Below are 15,934 nucleotides of genomic sequence, written 5' to 3'. Positions count from 1 at the left end.
CATGAACAAATAACATATGATATGTTAGATAGTGGTATGTGCTGAGGAGGGACAAGAAAGGTAAAGGGATAAAGAGTAGTTTGAGAGGCCTTCATTGCAGAGGAAACCTGAAGTAAATTTCAAGCAGAGGTTAACAATGAGAGCAAGTGTTGAAGCAGTTAGTCTGATAAGTTCAAGAGCAGCAAAGAGGAGTTGGAGTAGAGTGTGTGAGGGTGTCAGTAGCGGGAAATGAGGTGGTGTAGGGCCTTTATCTTCTGACTTTACTAAGTGAAATAGGAAGCCATCAGAGGGCTTTAACAGAGAAGTGATATGATCTGTAAGGATGCCATGTTTTACCATTTCATGGGCACACTGTTCACACAGAATTCACTTTAGAGTCATGCAGTGGTGTATTCCTGATCTGATGTGTATTTTAAAAGAATCACTCTTGGCTGTTGGGTTGGAGATGGACTGCAGGGGGAACTAAGGTAGATACAAAGAGGTAATTAGGAAACTTATCATAATTTAGGTAAGAGATGATGGTGGCTTAAATTAAGGTGGAAGTAATGTGAAATGATCAAATTCTGAATATATTGGATGTTGTTGGATTTACTTGTTGTAAGGATTTGTAAGGATTTACTTGTTGATTTGAATATGAGGCTGAAAAGAGAGAATAGTACTTAAACTATCTAGAAGTGTGGAGTTAACCATTGATTGAAATGGGGGAAGACTTCATGGGGGGCAAATACTTGTCCAAAGCTTGGCTTTGGACATAAGTTTGAAATACCTGTTAGACATTCAAGTGGAAATGCGAAGCAGGACATTGGGTATACATGTCTAAAGAGAGAAATATGGACTAGATAGTTATATGTGGGAGTCATCAGAATGTAAAGTATTTTTCTTTAAATACTATCGATAGTATTTAAAGAAAAAACTCTTTTTAAAGTACTGTAGACACTGATCTATAACCTCCTTTTTCACATAACAGGCTTAAGGACCAGGTTGAGGATTTGGGACTTTTATTTTGAGATAGCACAAGCCATGAAAGGTTTAAACTAGAGATATCTGTTTGTATTTTTTGGGCTACTGTGGAGAAAATGAAGGCAAAAGCAGCTGGTGAGTTTTACAATGGGACAACTGTAAGGCTGGGTTCAGTGAGGATTGTCAAACAGAGTATCTACACATGACCTCTTCATGAGGGTTGGGCTTCCTCATGCCTGGAGACTGAATCAGAGAGGAAGCATCTGAAGAGCAAGCATTCCCAAGACCAAGGCAGAACCACAAGTCATGTACCCATCACCTCTGCTGTGCTCCCCTGGTTACAAGCAAGTCAGTATAACCAGCCTAAATTGAAGGGGAGAGGAATTGGGCTTCTCCTACTGGGAGGAAATATCAAACTCCCATTGTAGAAAAGTATATGGTGTGAGAAATTTTTTAGCTATCTTTGGAAAATGGCATCTTTCAGAGAAAGAAATAGCACAGTTCAAGATGTATTTAAGAGGTGGACTTAATAGGGCTTGAGGAATGGTTAAAAGATGAAAGAGGAATCAAATATTCATTTATTTTACAAATATTTAAGAGACTGTCATATGACTAATACTCTTCTGAGATGGTTCTGAGAACTTGAGTGCATGGTGATGCCATTTACTCATTTGAAAAACTGCAGAGAGAGAGACTGAAATGATTAAGTTCAATTGGAATATATTGAGTTTGAGATGCCTGTGAAAGGGCATCCTAGTGGAGATTTCAGGAGGCAGTTGAATATAATGCATCTGGAATATAGCGGGCAGAATTAGTAGAATAAATTTGAGAATTGTAAGCTTAAGGTGAGAGAAAATAAAGAACTTAGAACTTCCCTGCAAAATATCAATACATAATGGCCAGCTGAATATTTAGGAAATATTTAACCTAAATATTTAGAAAATATTTAGATAATTTCCTAAAGGAAATCAGTCCTGATTATTCATTGGAAGGACTGATGCTGAAGCTCCAATACTTTGGCCACCTGATGCGAAGAACTGACTTACTGGAAAAGACCCTGATGCTGGGAAGGATCAAAGGCAAGAGGTGAAGGGGATGACAGAGGAGGAGATGGTTGGATGGCATCACCGACTTGATGGACATGGGTTTGAGCAAGGTCTGGGAGTTGGTGATGGACAGGGAAGCCTGGTGTGCTGCAGTCCATGGGGTCACAAAGAATTGGACAAGACTGAGCAACTGAACTGAATGGCCAGCTAGAGGAGAAAAAATTGAAAAAGGTGACCGAAGAACAGCAGCCAGAAAGGAGAAAGAAAACCAGGGATAATGATACCAAATCTTAGTGATGAGAGTGTTTATTAGAGAAATGCAAATCAAACTATAATGACTTCACACTGGTCAGAATGGCCATCTTTAAAGTCTATAAATAATAAATGCTGGAGAGGCTATAGAGAAAAGGGGACCGACCCTCTTAACACTGTTGGTGGGAATGTAAATTGGTGTAAGTTAGTACGGAGAGCAGTATGGAGGTTCCTCAAAAAACTGAAAGTAGAGTTGCCATATGATCCAGCAATCCCACTCCAGGGCATATATCCAGACAGAACTGTAATTTGAAAAGATCCAGGTACCCCATGTTCATAGCAGCACTGTTTATGATAGCCAAGACATGGAAACAACCTAAATGTCTATCAATAGACAAACAACGGATAAAGAAGATATGGTTTGTGTGTTCTTGTGTGTATATAAACACATAATGGAATATTAGCCATAAAAAGAATGAAATAATGCCATTTACAGCAACAAGGATGAACCTACAGATTATCATACTAAGTGAAGTAAGTAAGATAAAGACAAATACCATATGATATCACTTATTTGTAGAATCTGAAATAGGACACAAACATACCTATGAAACAGAAGCAGACTCAAGACATAGAGAACAGACTTGTGGTTGTCACAGGGGAAGGGATTGGGAATTTGGGATTAGCAGATACAAACTAATCTAAAATAGGGAAGGAAGGATTGGGAATTTGATATTAGCAGATACAAACTAATACACACACACACACACACACACACACATACATACAGGATAGATAAATAAAAAGGAACTATTGTATAGCACGGGCTTTCCTGGTGGCTCAGAGGTTTAAGCGTCTGCCTCCAATGCGGGAGACCCGGATTCGATCCCTGGGTCGGGAAGATCCCCTGGAGAAGGAAATGGTAACCCACTCCAGTCTTGCCTGGAGAATCCCATGGACGGAGAAGCCTGGTAGGCTACAGTCCACGGGGTTGCAAAGAGTCAGACACGACTGAGCAACTTCACTCACTCACTGTATAGCACAGGCAACTATATTCAATATCTGTGACATAATGGAAAAGAATATGAAAAACATTGTATGCATAACTAAATCATTTTGCTGTACAGCAGAAATTAGCATTGTAAGTCAGTAAAATTTTTTTTAAAAGATGTTCATTTTCTTTAACAATCCAGAGGTCATTTGGTGACTATATAAGATAATGTATTTTTATGTATAAGAATTTACCTATAAAAGGAATTAAAAAAAAATCATAATGGAAATATGCAGCCTAGAGAGAGACATGGATAAATAATAGTAACATAGTTGATTATTTAATTATTATATTAACAGTTACTAAGTAACATGTTGTAGAGAGGAAAAAAGCTCTGATTTGGGAAACTAGAGATTTGAGTTTTAGTGTCTTCTCTCACTCTCCTGGTAGTTCCTGAGGTAATAGATCCTTAGATAAGAAATTGGACGTTGCCAATGAAATAGGAATAAAATAAAAATGATTAGATTGGTGCAGGTGAGTTTGTGACTGTGTATTTGGGAAGTTAAAGTTGTTTGTTATGTCAGAAGAAGGGTCAGGTGAAATGTATCTTTCATTCCTCTCAGTTCTAGGGTCACATAAGCTATGTGATTCCTGTGTGCTCAGTCAGTCGTGTCTGACTCTTTGCGACCCCATGAACTGTAGCCCGCCAGACTCCTCTGTCCATGGGATTTTCCAGGCAAGAATACTGTAGTGGGTTGCCATTTCCTTCTCCAGTGGTAATTCCTGTACCGTGCTGTATTTTGCTTGATCTTTTGCCATCCTTATTCCCAAGTCAAGTGACCCTTTTCGTCTCACTCTGCTTCCTACACAGTAATATCAATGTTGTTTGTAAATAATTTTTTGAGAAAGAAAATGTGGGAAGTAGACTATGGGGACTATTTTATTTCATATGGATAATCTGCAAAAATATCCTTAGAATATACTTTAAAATATAACCGCATACATTGATTGAAGACAAATGATGTAGTGAAAAATAACCTGGACTGTGAATAGAGTCACAGAGGGTGGATTTAATTCTGATTTTAAAAATTAGTTTTGTAACCTTAGGCAGATTGCTTCATGATGTGTAAAGTGAAGAGGCTTTCGTTGGATGACTTTAATTGGCCCTTCTTGCTATAACATTCTGCATTTCCATAAGAACTCTTTCTGAGAAAAGTTTTAGTGACTAAAGAATAACCCTTGTATTATCTACAGGGTCCCGAAGTAGATGCTGAACTAATGTGGTGTTTTGTTTATGTGTTTGTTATTTCTGCTCTTCTTTTACTTATCAGTCACCCCTAAAGCGAAGTTACTTCTGTGGGTTTTATTTCAGGTGCCCTAATGCATGAGTTGTCAAATGATGGTGCCCGCAGACAGTTTGAGTTTTACTTGGAAGAAATGATCCTGCCTCTCATGGTAGCCAGTGCCCAGAGTGGGGAGCGCGAGTGCCACATAGTGGTGCTTACGGACGACGACGTTGTTGATTGGGATGAAGAGTACCCACCACAGATGGGAGAAGAGTATTCACAAAGTATGTGCTGTGGCATATTTTCTCTCTCTTAAATCACCACAGATTTCCTCTTTATTGTTTATAATATTGATTAAAGAACAATTTTTATAAAGAAAGTTTTCTGAACTCTTTCTTATACCAGGAGTGGACAAACTACAGCCTGTGGGCCAAATCCAGCCTTTTGCCTGTTTTTATAAATTAAGTTTCATGTATTGTCTATGGCTGCTTTCGCGCTACAATAGCTGAGATGAGTAGTTGGAATGAAGACCGCATGGCTAGCAAAGCCCAAAGTATTTACTATATGGCCCTTTACAGAAAAAATGTATTCACCCATATCATGCATAGAAATGGTTTGCTCTTTGTTGCGTATCCAGACCTTAGTTGGTTTTTTTTTTTTTTTTGACATTTAGAAGCATCCAAGAGAAATAGATCCTGGAATAGTAGATAATGAAAAATAAAACTGTTTCTTATAGAGATGAATTTTTATTTGTATATAAAATGAGAAGCTTCAACTCACTGATTACAAAGATGACTAAGTTCTAAGACATTCCTTTTTTAATGTCACATGCTTTCTTGGAGAATACATGACCCTTCTGAAAGCTTTGTGGAACTTTAGGTATTTTTGGTCAAAACAGCACATCTTGAGCAGCAGTGACTTTTTTCTTACTGTACTTCTAAACTTCTAATTAGAACATTTGATTTTTTTTTTTTTCCTGTTAGAAAGTGTATCTCATATTGATTTTGTTTGTTTGAATGTTTGTTTTTTTGGTGAGCCCAATATAGCATTTTTGAACAGTTCCATAGATTGAGAAAAAATTACAGGTAAAAGAATGATTCGAGAACAGGATTTATATGGAGTATTAGAACCCTTTAAGCTCTGGTTTTTCCATTTTATTTACCCTTTTCTAAAAATAAAGCAGACTTCCAAGTGGTATGCTTTTTTAATTTTAATTCTAAAGATTTTCAGATGATTATTTCAACACAGAGTATGGTAGTAGCTTTCAGAATTTACATTTGAGACGTTTCCTTTGCATGATAACACTTGAATGAGTACTGTGATTCTTTTGTGGACAGTTGCAGTAATAAAATGTTGCTGTTTCCTCATTCCTAGGCTTTTTGCTGACCATGGTTTTCTATAATATGTGGAATAAAAAGTTGAGCTTTAGTTTTCAGAAAGTTTGACTTCAAGAGAAGAGGGCCAACCATAGAGCACAGAAATGACACTATAGAGATAGAGGAATAATATTAGACCTGGCTTTTCCTTTTTAGTTATTGAGCTTTTCATTTCAGTGTTTTTTGGTTTGTTTTTTTGTTTGTTTCTTTTCTTGAACTTTGAAGTTTAAAAGGACTGGAAACATTTTTATTTAATTTGTCTAAATATGTTTCATTTTATGCCAAGATGTTCCAACCTAAAGAAGATAACATTTGAGGAGACAAGAGATAGCCTATCTCTTCAGGCTGATTTTCCTAAGAGTGACATACACCACCCATTCTGAAATGTCAAAAAATCTTTATCTTAAAATATCAGTAATCTTAAGGATGTAGTAATAATCACAACTTTTACCCCATGAATAGCTTCTGTATACTTTTTTTCCTTTTATTGGCTCTTAAACCAGCATGTTTGGTTTGTGAGTGTGTTTTTCTTTTTTTGAAAAAACCTTTGCAGTTCACCTTTTAAGGGAGATAACTCCACCTGAAAGAGAGAAGGCGAGGAAGGTCCATCAGTCTAACTCCCTGAAGTGCCCAGCACATTTGGAAGACTCAACATGTTGTCAGTGGAGTGTCTGTCCTTTGCAAAACCAGTTTGCTCTAAACAGACTAACCTAGGCAGAACATGCTCGAATCTGCCATTTTTAACATCAGTATTAAATGGGGCTGTTCGCCTGAATGGAAAACAATTTGTGGGGAGGGTCTTTGCCTTTTGGGGGAATTATTAATAGTTGCTCAATCCATGAAATGTAAGATGTATCCATTTTGTACTTTCTGACAAGGCAGTTTTTTTCCCCTCCAGATGAGGCCTTGTAGGTATCCTAGCAAAGTCTTTTACTTTGCCTGCTTGATAATGATGTGATACTGATACCTTTTTTTGATTCTCTTTATATGAAGAAATTGGGGCAGACCCCATCTTAGTAAGTCTGTGTATGATATATCTTTCAGAAGGAGAGTCTTCCTATGGATTGGGTTACCTGATTGGTTATTAAAGCTTTTCTTGTTTCATCTTATGTAGACATTTGCTTCTATATTAACTGTACTGAATTGTCCTGTCATGTTGGCTAGTCATCCTTTGGCATCACTGCATCCATTATTTGGGCTTTTAGGGTTGTCAGGCCCCTATGATGGTCAAGATAAATAACCTTGAGTCATCTCTAAGTACTTTGATTTTAATAAAATATTTTTGTCTCTTTGTTTCCAGTTATTTATAGCACAAAATTATATAGATTTTTCAAGTACATTGAAAACAGAGATGTGGCCAAATCAGTTTTGAAGGAGAGGGGTCTTAAGAAGATTAGACTGGGAATAGAAGGTAAGACATTTTCACTTTTTTTTTTTTTTTATTAATTATCTTTTGGAACCAGCAAGGTTTAAAAGCTGGATCCCATTGAGATTATATTTTGAATATTTTGAGAAAATTTCAGACAAATGATTACAGAATGCTCATGCAGTAAACACATAAATAACAAAAGTCAGCTTTTTTTTATCTGAGAAGAGAAATAGAAGGCCCTTAAAAATTAGTATTTATTCTATAAGATTCTCTAGCAATATAGAGATATGAATTTGTCTTTTCTGCCATCACTCTACTTAATGCATTTTTACTAAGCCCATGTAGTGTGTTTGGCACACGTATGTGTACTCCTGTAAGAGATGACAGGACTCTTTGCCTAATGGTAATTTTGATCATAGCCCAACAGAACTAAAATCTAGTACTTTTTGAAAATTCATGTAAAAACTGGTGGTGGTGGTTTAGCCACTAATTTTCCAAGATTTTATCTGGAAAATCCTATGGTCAGAGAAGCCCGGCGGGCTACAGTCCATGGGTTGCAAGAGTTGGACACGACTTAGCAACTAAACCACCAGCACCACTCTTACATGAATTTTCAAAAAGTATTAGATTTTAGTTCTGTTGGGCTGTGATCACAATTACTATATGTCTTAAGGTGTCTTAAGGTATGATAATAGCTTATTTTCAAATTGAATTGAATGTCCATGTACTTCATCTTACTTAAATGCAAACTTTTTAGCCTGCTTTTTACCTTGTGATTTAAATGAACTTTTACAGATGCTACCCTCAGATCCTTCTTTTATTTTAAAATGTCCTTACTAAAAACAAAATATCTTCCTTGGCCTAGAGTAATGAGTAAATGTTCTGGAGCCAGATTGCTTGAGTTCAAAGCCTGTGATTTAATAGCTGTATGACCTTGGACAAGGCACTTTACTTCTTTTTGTCTTTGTTTTCTCATCTAAAATGAGAGTATTAATACATACTTTATAGGGTCACTGTGAGTGTAGAATGAGTTAATCCATGAAGAACACTTTAAATAGGGCCTAGCACATAGTACTTTCTGTGTCTGTGATGGTGACACCAAAGATTACGGTATTCAGATCAGTGATCAGATGAGCTGTTGGAGATGAAGATGAGGGACTCCTGAGACATACAGGGAAGAATTACCAGAAATGAGGTCTTTGCAGGAAGGGGAGGGGAGGAAATTTGGGGTTTAAAAAGAGGGCATATTAGCTTCACCAGTATATGTCCTCTTCTGTCATTTTGCAAACAGTGAGTTTTAGCTGCTTGGTTTCAAAGTTAAAGAGACTGTAACTGGAGGGGGAATTACTTTAGCAGGCCCCTAGCAGGTATTTGAACTGATAACAAGTGGGCTGGAACTGTGTTTAAAAAAGCCTGATACACTGTGCTAAGGAGTATGGACCTTCCCCATTAAGCATGAGGAAACCATTGGTAGTTCTAAAGCAAAGATGTAATATTATTATTATACTTGTGTTAAGAAAAAAAAAAGTGGTGATTCAGTGTGGAGAAGAGATTGGAATACAATGAGATGGGAATTTAAGGATGTTCTAATAGTCCTGGAGCAATCAGGGACAAAGGAATAGAGAAAGGGAAACCTTTCTGACCTCTAGAGCTGCCCTTCAGATGGTAATTGGAAATATGAAACAAAGAAGACATTCTATAGGTCTTTAGAAGATGTTTAGTCCTGCTTGCCCCTGTGCCTCCCTCACCTCAACCACACACCCACACCCCGCCCCCCCACCCCCCCCCCCACACACACACACACACTCCACACATGGCTAAATATACTAGCTGCCAGTGATGCCTGCATAACAAACTCCTATGCAGGAATCCTTAATTGAACCCTGACTGTGTGAGGCCTATGTGGATTTTTTTTCTGATTTTAACAGTGGCCCATAGGCCAAATCCAACCCACTACCTATTTTTTATAAATCAAGTTTTCTTGTAACATAGACATACTCATTAATTTATGCATTGTCTGTGGCTGATTTCATTTTATTATGGCATAGTTGAATAGGTGTGATAAAGACCATATGGCCCACACACCTGTCTGGCCCTTTACAGAACATGTTTGCCAGTACTTGGTCTAAACTAGCAATTCATGCTAGTAGGAAAGAGAAGGAACTTGTGATAGCATCTAAGGAAAGTATATCTTTAGACAAACTGCCGTACTGGTAAATGACTGAAATGTTCCCAAGACTGGGATGGTTGTTACCAGTTGTTACTCTTCACTGACTATGATCTAAGAGAAGGAAGATGTATAATTACTGGGGAAAGCTGTGTCTCCTGAAAAAAAAGTGTTGCACAACTTGGAAGTTCAGAATTATGTTTTATTTAGTGGCCTTACTGTCAATTGTAGCCTTGGATATAGCCTCTCAGATAGCCCTGAGAAACTTCCAAGGAGGTAAGGGAGGAGCTGGGATATGTAGGAGTTTTTACTGGGAGAAGAGAAAAAAATGATCAAAAGATTACTGCTAATCACAAAAAGCAGACACCTCAAGTATTGGATTTAGTGCCTCTCTCTACCTTTGGGGCAATGCAGGAGTCTGGGCTTGTTGAAATTATTCCTTTGATACACATCTTAACTATCTATGGCTATTTTTCCACCTGAATTCCCCTCAGGGGCACCCTTGGGTCGGGGGTGGGCTGCAGGGGCAGATGACTTGATGGCCACAACATTTCTATTTACTGAAATGGTAGGCAACTTTTTTTTTTGGTCCATGCTACTTTGGAATTGCCAGTCTGAATGAACTTGATTGTTCAGAGTAGTAACATTTAAATGATATAGAGGTTAAAATATTGGCTTTGTTAACCTAGACACAGAAATACCTGGAATCAGTGAAGCTGGAGATCGCTACAGCTCCTTTCCACTTGAACAGTAAAAAGGAAAGAAAAAACCCAAAATGATGTAAAGATGAGATTTAGGTTTAAAGAAAGTAGAAGGCCTATATGGCAGTAAATTGCAGGCCCTGAGGCCAAATAATTGTGTGGGGAAGGGATCAGGGATATCAAGGGTGCACAACCAGAGCCCATGATACACTGGATTACTTCCCATTGTATTAGGGACCCAGCCCCACCATGCTCTCTGAAAGTTTTTCTGGTGGTTAGTGGGAGGTTTTGTGAATTATATTAGTAGGATTTCAATTTCTTGCTGTTGAACTAATGACCAAAGAGAATATTGGTTTCCTTCTTTATTTTAATCTATGTTTTGTTCAAGAACTATAGTAACCCTCTTTAGGTTAAATAGAATGAGGAATGTGGGGACCTGTGTGTGTGTGTGTGTGTGTGTGTGCGCGCGCGCGTGCGTGCACACGTGCACATAGGTGTGTGTATGCACATCCTGTTTTTAAAAACTTCTCTCCTTCAGGTTATCCTACCTACAAAGAAAAAGTAAAGAAAAGGCCTGGGGGCCGCCCCGAAGTGATTTACAACTATGTCCAAAGACCCTTTATTCGAATGTCTTGGGAGAAGGAAGAAGGAAAGAGCCGGCATGTAGACTTTCAGTGTGTGAAGAGTAAATCTATCACCAACCTTGCCGCCGCTGCCGCAGACATTCCCCAGGACCAGCTGGTAGTCATGCATCCGACTCCGCAAGTGGATGAGCTGGATATTCTACCCATCCATCCCCCTTCTGGCAACAATGACCTCGATCCTGACGCACAAAATCCGATGCTGTGACGGTGATGTTTCTTGAAACCATAGCATGCTACTCTTCACAGTGACGCTGTACTCTCCTCATCCTGCACTGCAAGGCCACTCTCTTCATTGTGAGATGCACAGAACGATGTTTAGGATATTGCAGTGTAGGCTTTTTTTAAAGACCAAAGGTAGCTGAATGGTTTTTTAAATGAGTACAACTCTAGCATCTTGAGGTTCCAGTTATATAAATGTATTTGTTTACCAGTAGGTTTGTGAAATTGGTTCTTTGTATGGGGGACAGTCCTTTTTCACACATCTAGATCTTCCCAGAAGTGGTGGAAATTGGCAGCTGGGGTACTTTGTCTAGATTGATATTCATCACACCCCAGATAAAATGTAGAACATTATATATAGTTGCACTTTATAAATGGTGGTTAAGTGGAACTGTTCAAGCCATTTTTATAGTTGTGATGCACAATATAATTTAAATAAGTGCTTCTATCAAAGTATTCCTTCAGTAAAATGTATATAGTTTGCTGCCCATGATGAGCAAAAATGAGTATCACTGGGCTTATTTGAATGATGAGGATGAGATTCAACCATATCTTATCAGTTATCTCAGTGCCGTTTTCATCCTTTTCAAGTGTCACATGCAGGGAGTGTGAACATCAGAGGTGGGTTATTATCCGGTCTGCCTTACCCTTAATCTGTTCACAGATATTTATTTACTAATGATTTTTTTGAAAGTTATGGGATAGGAAAATGAAGTGTTTGCTCTTCATTTACTAAATGATTGTAAACTCGTTTTTCATCAAAATAAAATTCCATTGTTTTAATGTTTCTGATCTTTATAACCATCTTGACCAGATTTTGAGTCTTGTATTTTGCAGATTTCCTGTTTTATTGGTGTCAGTATAATTAGAAACCAGGAAGTAGCTCAAGGAACTCCTGTTTGATATATGTGTGATGAGGCACTTATATTCTCCACTAACTATAAAATACACTATAAATCCAAATCATTAGAGCTGAAAAGGGAATATTTTGTAGTACAACCTGATACGAAGATAAAATACTTTTACTAGGTTCTATAGTAACCTTAAGTTTCAGAGCCAAATTCTGATACTAGTTCAGTGCTTTCTTCACTATAGTATGCTGTTCTGCCAAGCAAATTGTTCATGCATATGTTTTTGTTTTGTTTCTTAATATTTTGTGACTCAGTTCAAGAAGAAATCAGAAGTATTTAGATGCTTTCAGTCTGGGGTCACTTAATGTCTGAAGCCATACAACTGGTAGTAGAGAGGAGTTGTATTAGAGAAGCCAGTTTGTTCTGTCTAATCTTGAGTTTGTAATTTCAGAGGACTTGAAGTTTGTGTTTAAGCAGTAATATCTTTGTTCTCACAGAAACTAAAATTACAGTACAGCTAAACACGTGACACAGGAAAATTATGTATGTCCTAGAATTTTTATGAAGACCAGAAAGGCACTGTAAATGTTTTTGGTGTGGCTCGTCCATAAACACCCACCATGGAAAATCAATGATCTAGCCCTATAGCATTTTTTCCTTAATTATTTGAAATTTGAACAATATTTATAGAACAAGGGAAACATTTATTAAAAATATTTAACTAATACATTATACTTTAACCCATATTTATAGTAAAGGATTCTTACAAGGAAGAATAAACGGTTTTATGATACAATTAGTATAAGAAATATCCACATGGGGAACTTCTTTGTAGTGTAAAAACACCATACATCTGAAATGACCATTTGCATATAAAAGCTACCAATGATGCTTCTGTGCACAATGATTAAAAAATTCAACACAAACAGAATCCAAAATATACAATTAATGCAAGCTATCCACAGCTAGCCCAATAATCAATGATGAGGAAACACTGGAGCAGGCTTTAGTTCCACTTTTTCTGAAGTTACACATTGTTAAGATTGACTTGTATCAATGGCTCTGAGATGGCTTTTATGAAGACAGTACATAAAAGCTGTTCTCTCCTTATCCAGTAAGCTTCACAGACTGTATAACTCCATCAGTAATGCACTTTGATACTGTAGCTGTCGCCAAAGCAACATATAGTGTTTACAACGGCCATGGCAAGTCGCTAAAGTCAACAGGGCCACCAAGCCCAGCATCTGCTTCCAAGAGGCTCATTATGACAGCCATTGCTGCTTCATCATTACTGGGACTACTTGAGCCTTGATCGTTGTCTATCATGTCTATGCCTATGTGAGGGTTTTCACCTGTGGGAGGAGATAAAGACTGGTGAGTGATTCTTTTAGTAAGTGGTTAACTTTAGTAAGCAGTTCCTAAGTACACTTTTAATAAGAAAGTTAAACTTAACAGTAGGGCAAAGAAGGCTGGTTTGCCTTTTTTTTTTTTTAATATTTGTGTTTTTCAGCTGGAAGACCCAACTTTTTAAGAAGGAACTACTTAAATTCAATAAAGATTAAAAGTATGAGTTGACCTCATTTTACTATTCTGATATAACCAGTTATAAGGAGGGAATTATAGAAGGAAACCATGCAGGAGACCCCAGTTCGATTCCTGGGTCAGGAAGATCCACTGCAGAAGGCATAGGCTGCCCACTCCAGTATTCCTGGGCTTCCCTTGTGACTGTGCGGGTAAAGAATCCACCTGCAATGCAGGAGACCTGAGTTCGATCCCTGGGTTGGGAAGATCCCCTGGAGAAGGGAAAGGCTACCCACTCCAGTATTCTGGCCTAGAGAATTCCATGGACTGTATAGTCCATGGGGCAGCAAAGAGTTGGACACAACTGAGCAACTTTCAGAGATTAGAGGAAAAAGATCTAGAAAGAGAAGTAGAGAAAAAGATGGGTAGTGTGGGAGAAGCAAACTCTTCATTGCTTAGTGACTTTCAATACCCTCTGAAATGCTTTTTGATCACCCTTTTAGGTTCTGTCTGAACCTCCATGAGCTCTCCCTCTGAAGAGATTATGTTCCACACATTGGGAGAAAGCCTGTGTCCAGGCTGCCAGAAACCCCTCTTGAATTCCAGACATCCCCACCAGCACCCAACCATTAAACTTAACTTTGAAGTAAAGATTTAAATAAATTTTAAACCTTTACTTTGTTCTTAACAAGTTTACCTAGAACTGATTTGTACATTCAGTTCTTAAAACTGACATCATGCCAGATGTTTTTTGCAAGCTCACTGCAATAGAAATAATAATGCTACTTACCAAGAATAGAAGAGCTATCAGAATATGGATAACCTGGGTTCTCCTGAGCCTGCCCTGGTAGTAGGCCACTGGAAGGAATGTCTGGAGTCCCTCCATTTAAAATCTACAAACAAAAGTGAAGTTTTCATGTCATCAACAGTTTCAATCGGTATTTTACGCAGTGTCACCAAGAAAAATGAATTGGGTTGAAAAGAGGAAGGTGAGGAGAAAAAGTTTCAGGTGGCTTCGGTTTCTTATTGGATGATTTCATACCAGACACTGTTAGGAATGGTCACAGTAAGGAGAAAACCTCTCCCCCAAACTAGTATTCTCTTTACTCGAGTCAGCCCACACAAGCAATTTAAAGGCTGAATAAAATCCCTAGAGCACTCATTACCTTGGATCATGCTGTTGACATGTTTCTCTAAGGCCAAGGACTAAATCTCAATGAACTCAGGTGGGCAGGGCCCCTCCCCTGTTAGGGAGTAAGATTCCTTACAGCAACAGATGCTGCTGAAGAATCAGTAAGAAAGGGTTGTTATACTGGGAAGAGACACAGCTTGAGGAGTCACAAATGAACACCACCACACTAGAAGTAGATCATCATTAGTTGCCCCACAGGGGCCAACATTAGTAACCAGTGGTTTAAGCTCTGAGAGAGGCTACTGAGAAATACTGAATACTATTACCACTCCTCAGTAGAAGAACTCTGTCTTCCCTCAGCTGTCTACCCTCTTCACCCTCCCATGACCGAATCTCACAGAAAAGCACCTCAGGGGTATCTGGATGTGGGTGAGGAAACTGGTAGCAGCTAGATTTCAGGAGAAGCAGTGATTTCAAGCCTTGCCAGTAGATGGCATTACAACTTTATCTCCACAGTTCAACTTTCTGAAAAAGTGCTGAAGAACTTTACACTCTAAAAAATGATTAAGGACTCCAAAGAACTTTTGTTTATATAGGCTATATTTATCAGTATTACTATATCTGAAGTTAAAACCACTAAAAGTATAATAAACTTATTACACATGAACATGAATAGCATTTTAATGAAAAAAACAATTTTCCAAAATAAAAGTTGCAAGTATCATTTCATATATATATATATATACACACACACACATATTTTGCAAGTTGAATGTCTAGCTTAACAGAATTTAATTGGATTCTCACTTGCTTCTCCATTCAGTCTGTTTAGATATGCTGTCTGAAGTAAATATCTAAAGAAAATCTGACCTCTCATAAACAGGCAGTTGGAAAAGGGAGGTACTTTAATGGCCTTTTCAAATAACCATGGTATTCTTTGATATTACATCAGAACTCAGCAGGTGGAGGTTTCTTAAAAGATAAGGCACAATGTGGAATCTGAAACCATATCAATGAAATTTTGGTACTCTGTAAAAATCCATTGGTGTATATTGGTATTTAGGATGGATCTTTTTTACCTTCACATGATTCTGAAATATCTTATATTGGTCATTTGGAAAATACTGGTTTACTGAGTTATGCAGATCTTCCAAATGTTGACACACCTCATTGTATAAGGTTAAAACATCACCACTGTTAATATTACCTGTGATCAGAAATATCTTAAGTTTTGGCAAGCAGTCAAGCTCAATGCAGTAGATACAAGTTTTCCCCCAAATTCTAACTTTTGCTTGAAAGCTAAAATGTTATCACTTGTCAGTTGTTTTTCCTTGAAGTTGCAGGTTCACTCATTTTCAAGAAAATGTATGCTAAATACCCAAGTCTGAAAAACCATAGTTTGCAATAGTAAAAATGGTG

The 15,934-nt window shown here is 37.8% G+C and overlaps 2 protein-coding genes across 17 annotated transcripts in view; one reads left to right on the top strand and one right to left on the bottom strand.

The window, feature by feature from the left end:
- The window catches only part of BTBD10 (BTB domain containing 10), a 75,286-nt gene extending 63,477 nt beyond the window's left edge, over positions 1–11,809 (top strand). For 5 of the 7 annotated variants that reach the window (XM_027563337.1, XM_027563335.1, XM_027563336.1 and 2 more), the window contains 3 exons: positions 4,622–4,819; positions 7,212–7,322; positions 10,687–11,809. In XM_027563337.1, the coding sequence (XP_027419138.1) occupies positions 4,622–4,819; positions 7,212–7,322; positions 10,687–10,997 (620 nt within the window). In that variant the 3' untranslated portion in view covers positions 10,998–11,809. The remainder of the gene's footprint in view (positions 1–4,621; positions 4,820–7,211; positions 7,323–10,686) is intronic. The other 2 variants (XM_027563331.1, XM_027563332.1) reach the window with 2 other exon arrangements.
- A 736-nt stretch (positions 11,810–12,545) lies between these two features.
- ARNTL (aryl hydrocarbon receptor nuclear translocator like) overlaps positions 12,546–15,934 on the bottom strand; it is a 108,009-nt gene continuing 104,620 nt past the window's right edge. For all 10 annotated transcript variants that reach the window (XM_027563324.1, XM_027563321.1, XM_027563323.1 and 7 more), the window contains 2 exons: positions 14,174–14,276; positions 12,546–13,214 (listed from right to left, as the gene is read on the bottom strand). In XM_027563324.1, coding sequence (XP_027419125.1) covers positions 13,054–13,214; positions 14,174–14,276 — 264 coding nt within the window. In that variant the 3' untranslated portion in view covers positions 12,546–13,053. The remainder of the gene's footprint in view (positions 13,215–14,173; positions 14,277–15,934) is intronic.

The sequence above is a fragment of the Bos indicus x Bos taurus genome, chromosome 15 (assembly GCF_003369695.1).
Source record: "Bos indicus x Bos taurus breed Angus x Brahman F1 hybrid chromosome 15, Bos_hybrid_MaternalHap_v2.0, whole genome shotgun sequence".
NCBI classification, from domain to species: domain Eukaryota; kingdom Metazoa; phylum Chordata; class Mammalia; order Artiodactyla; family Bovidae; genus Bos; species Bos indicus x Bos taurus.
This window is presented reverse-complemented; position numbering and strand designations above follow the sequence as displayed.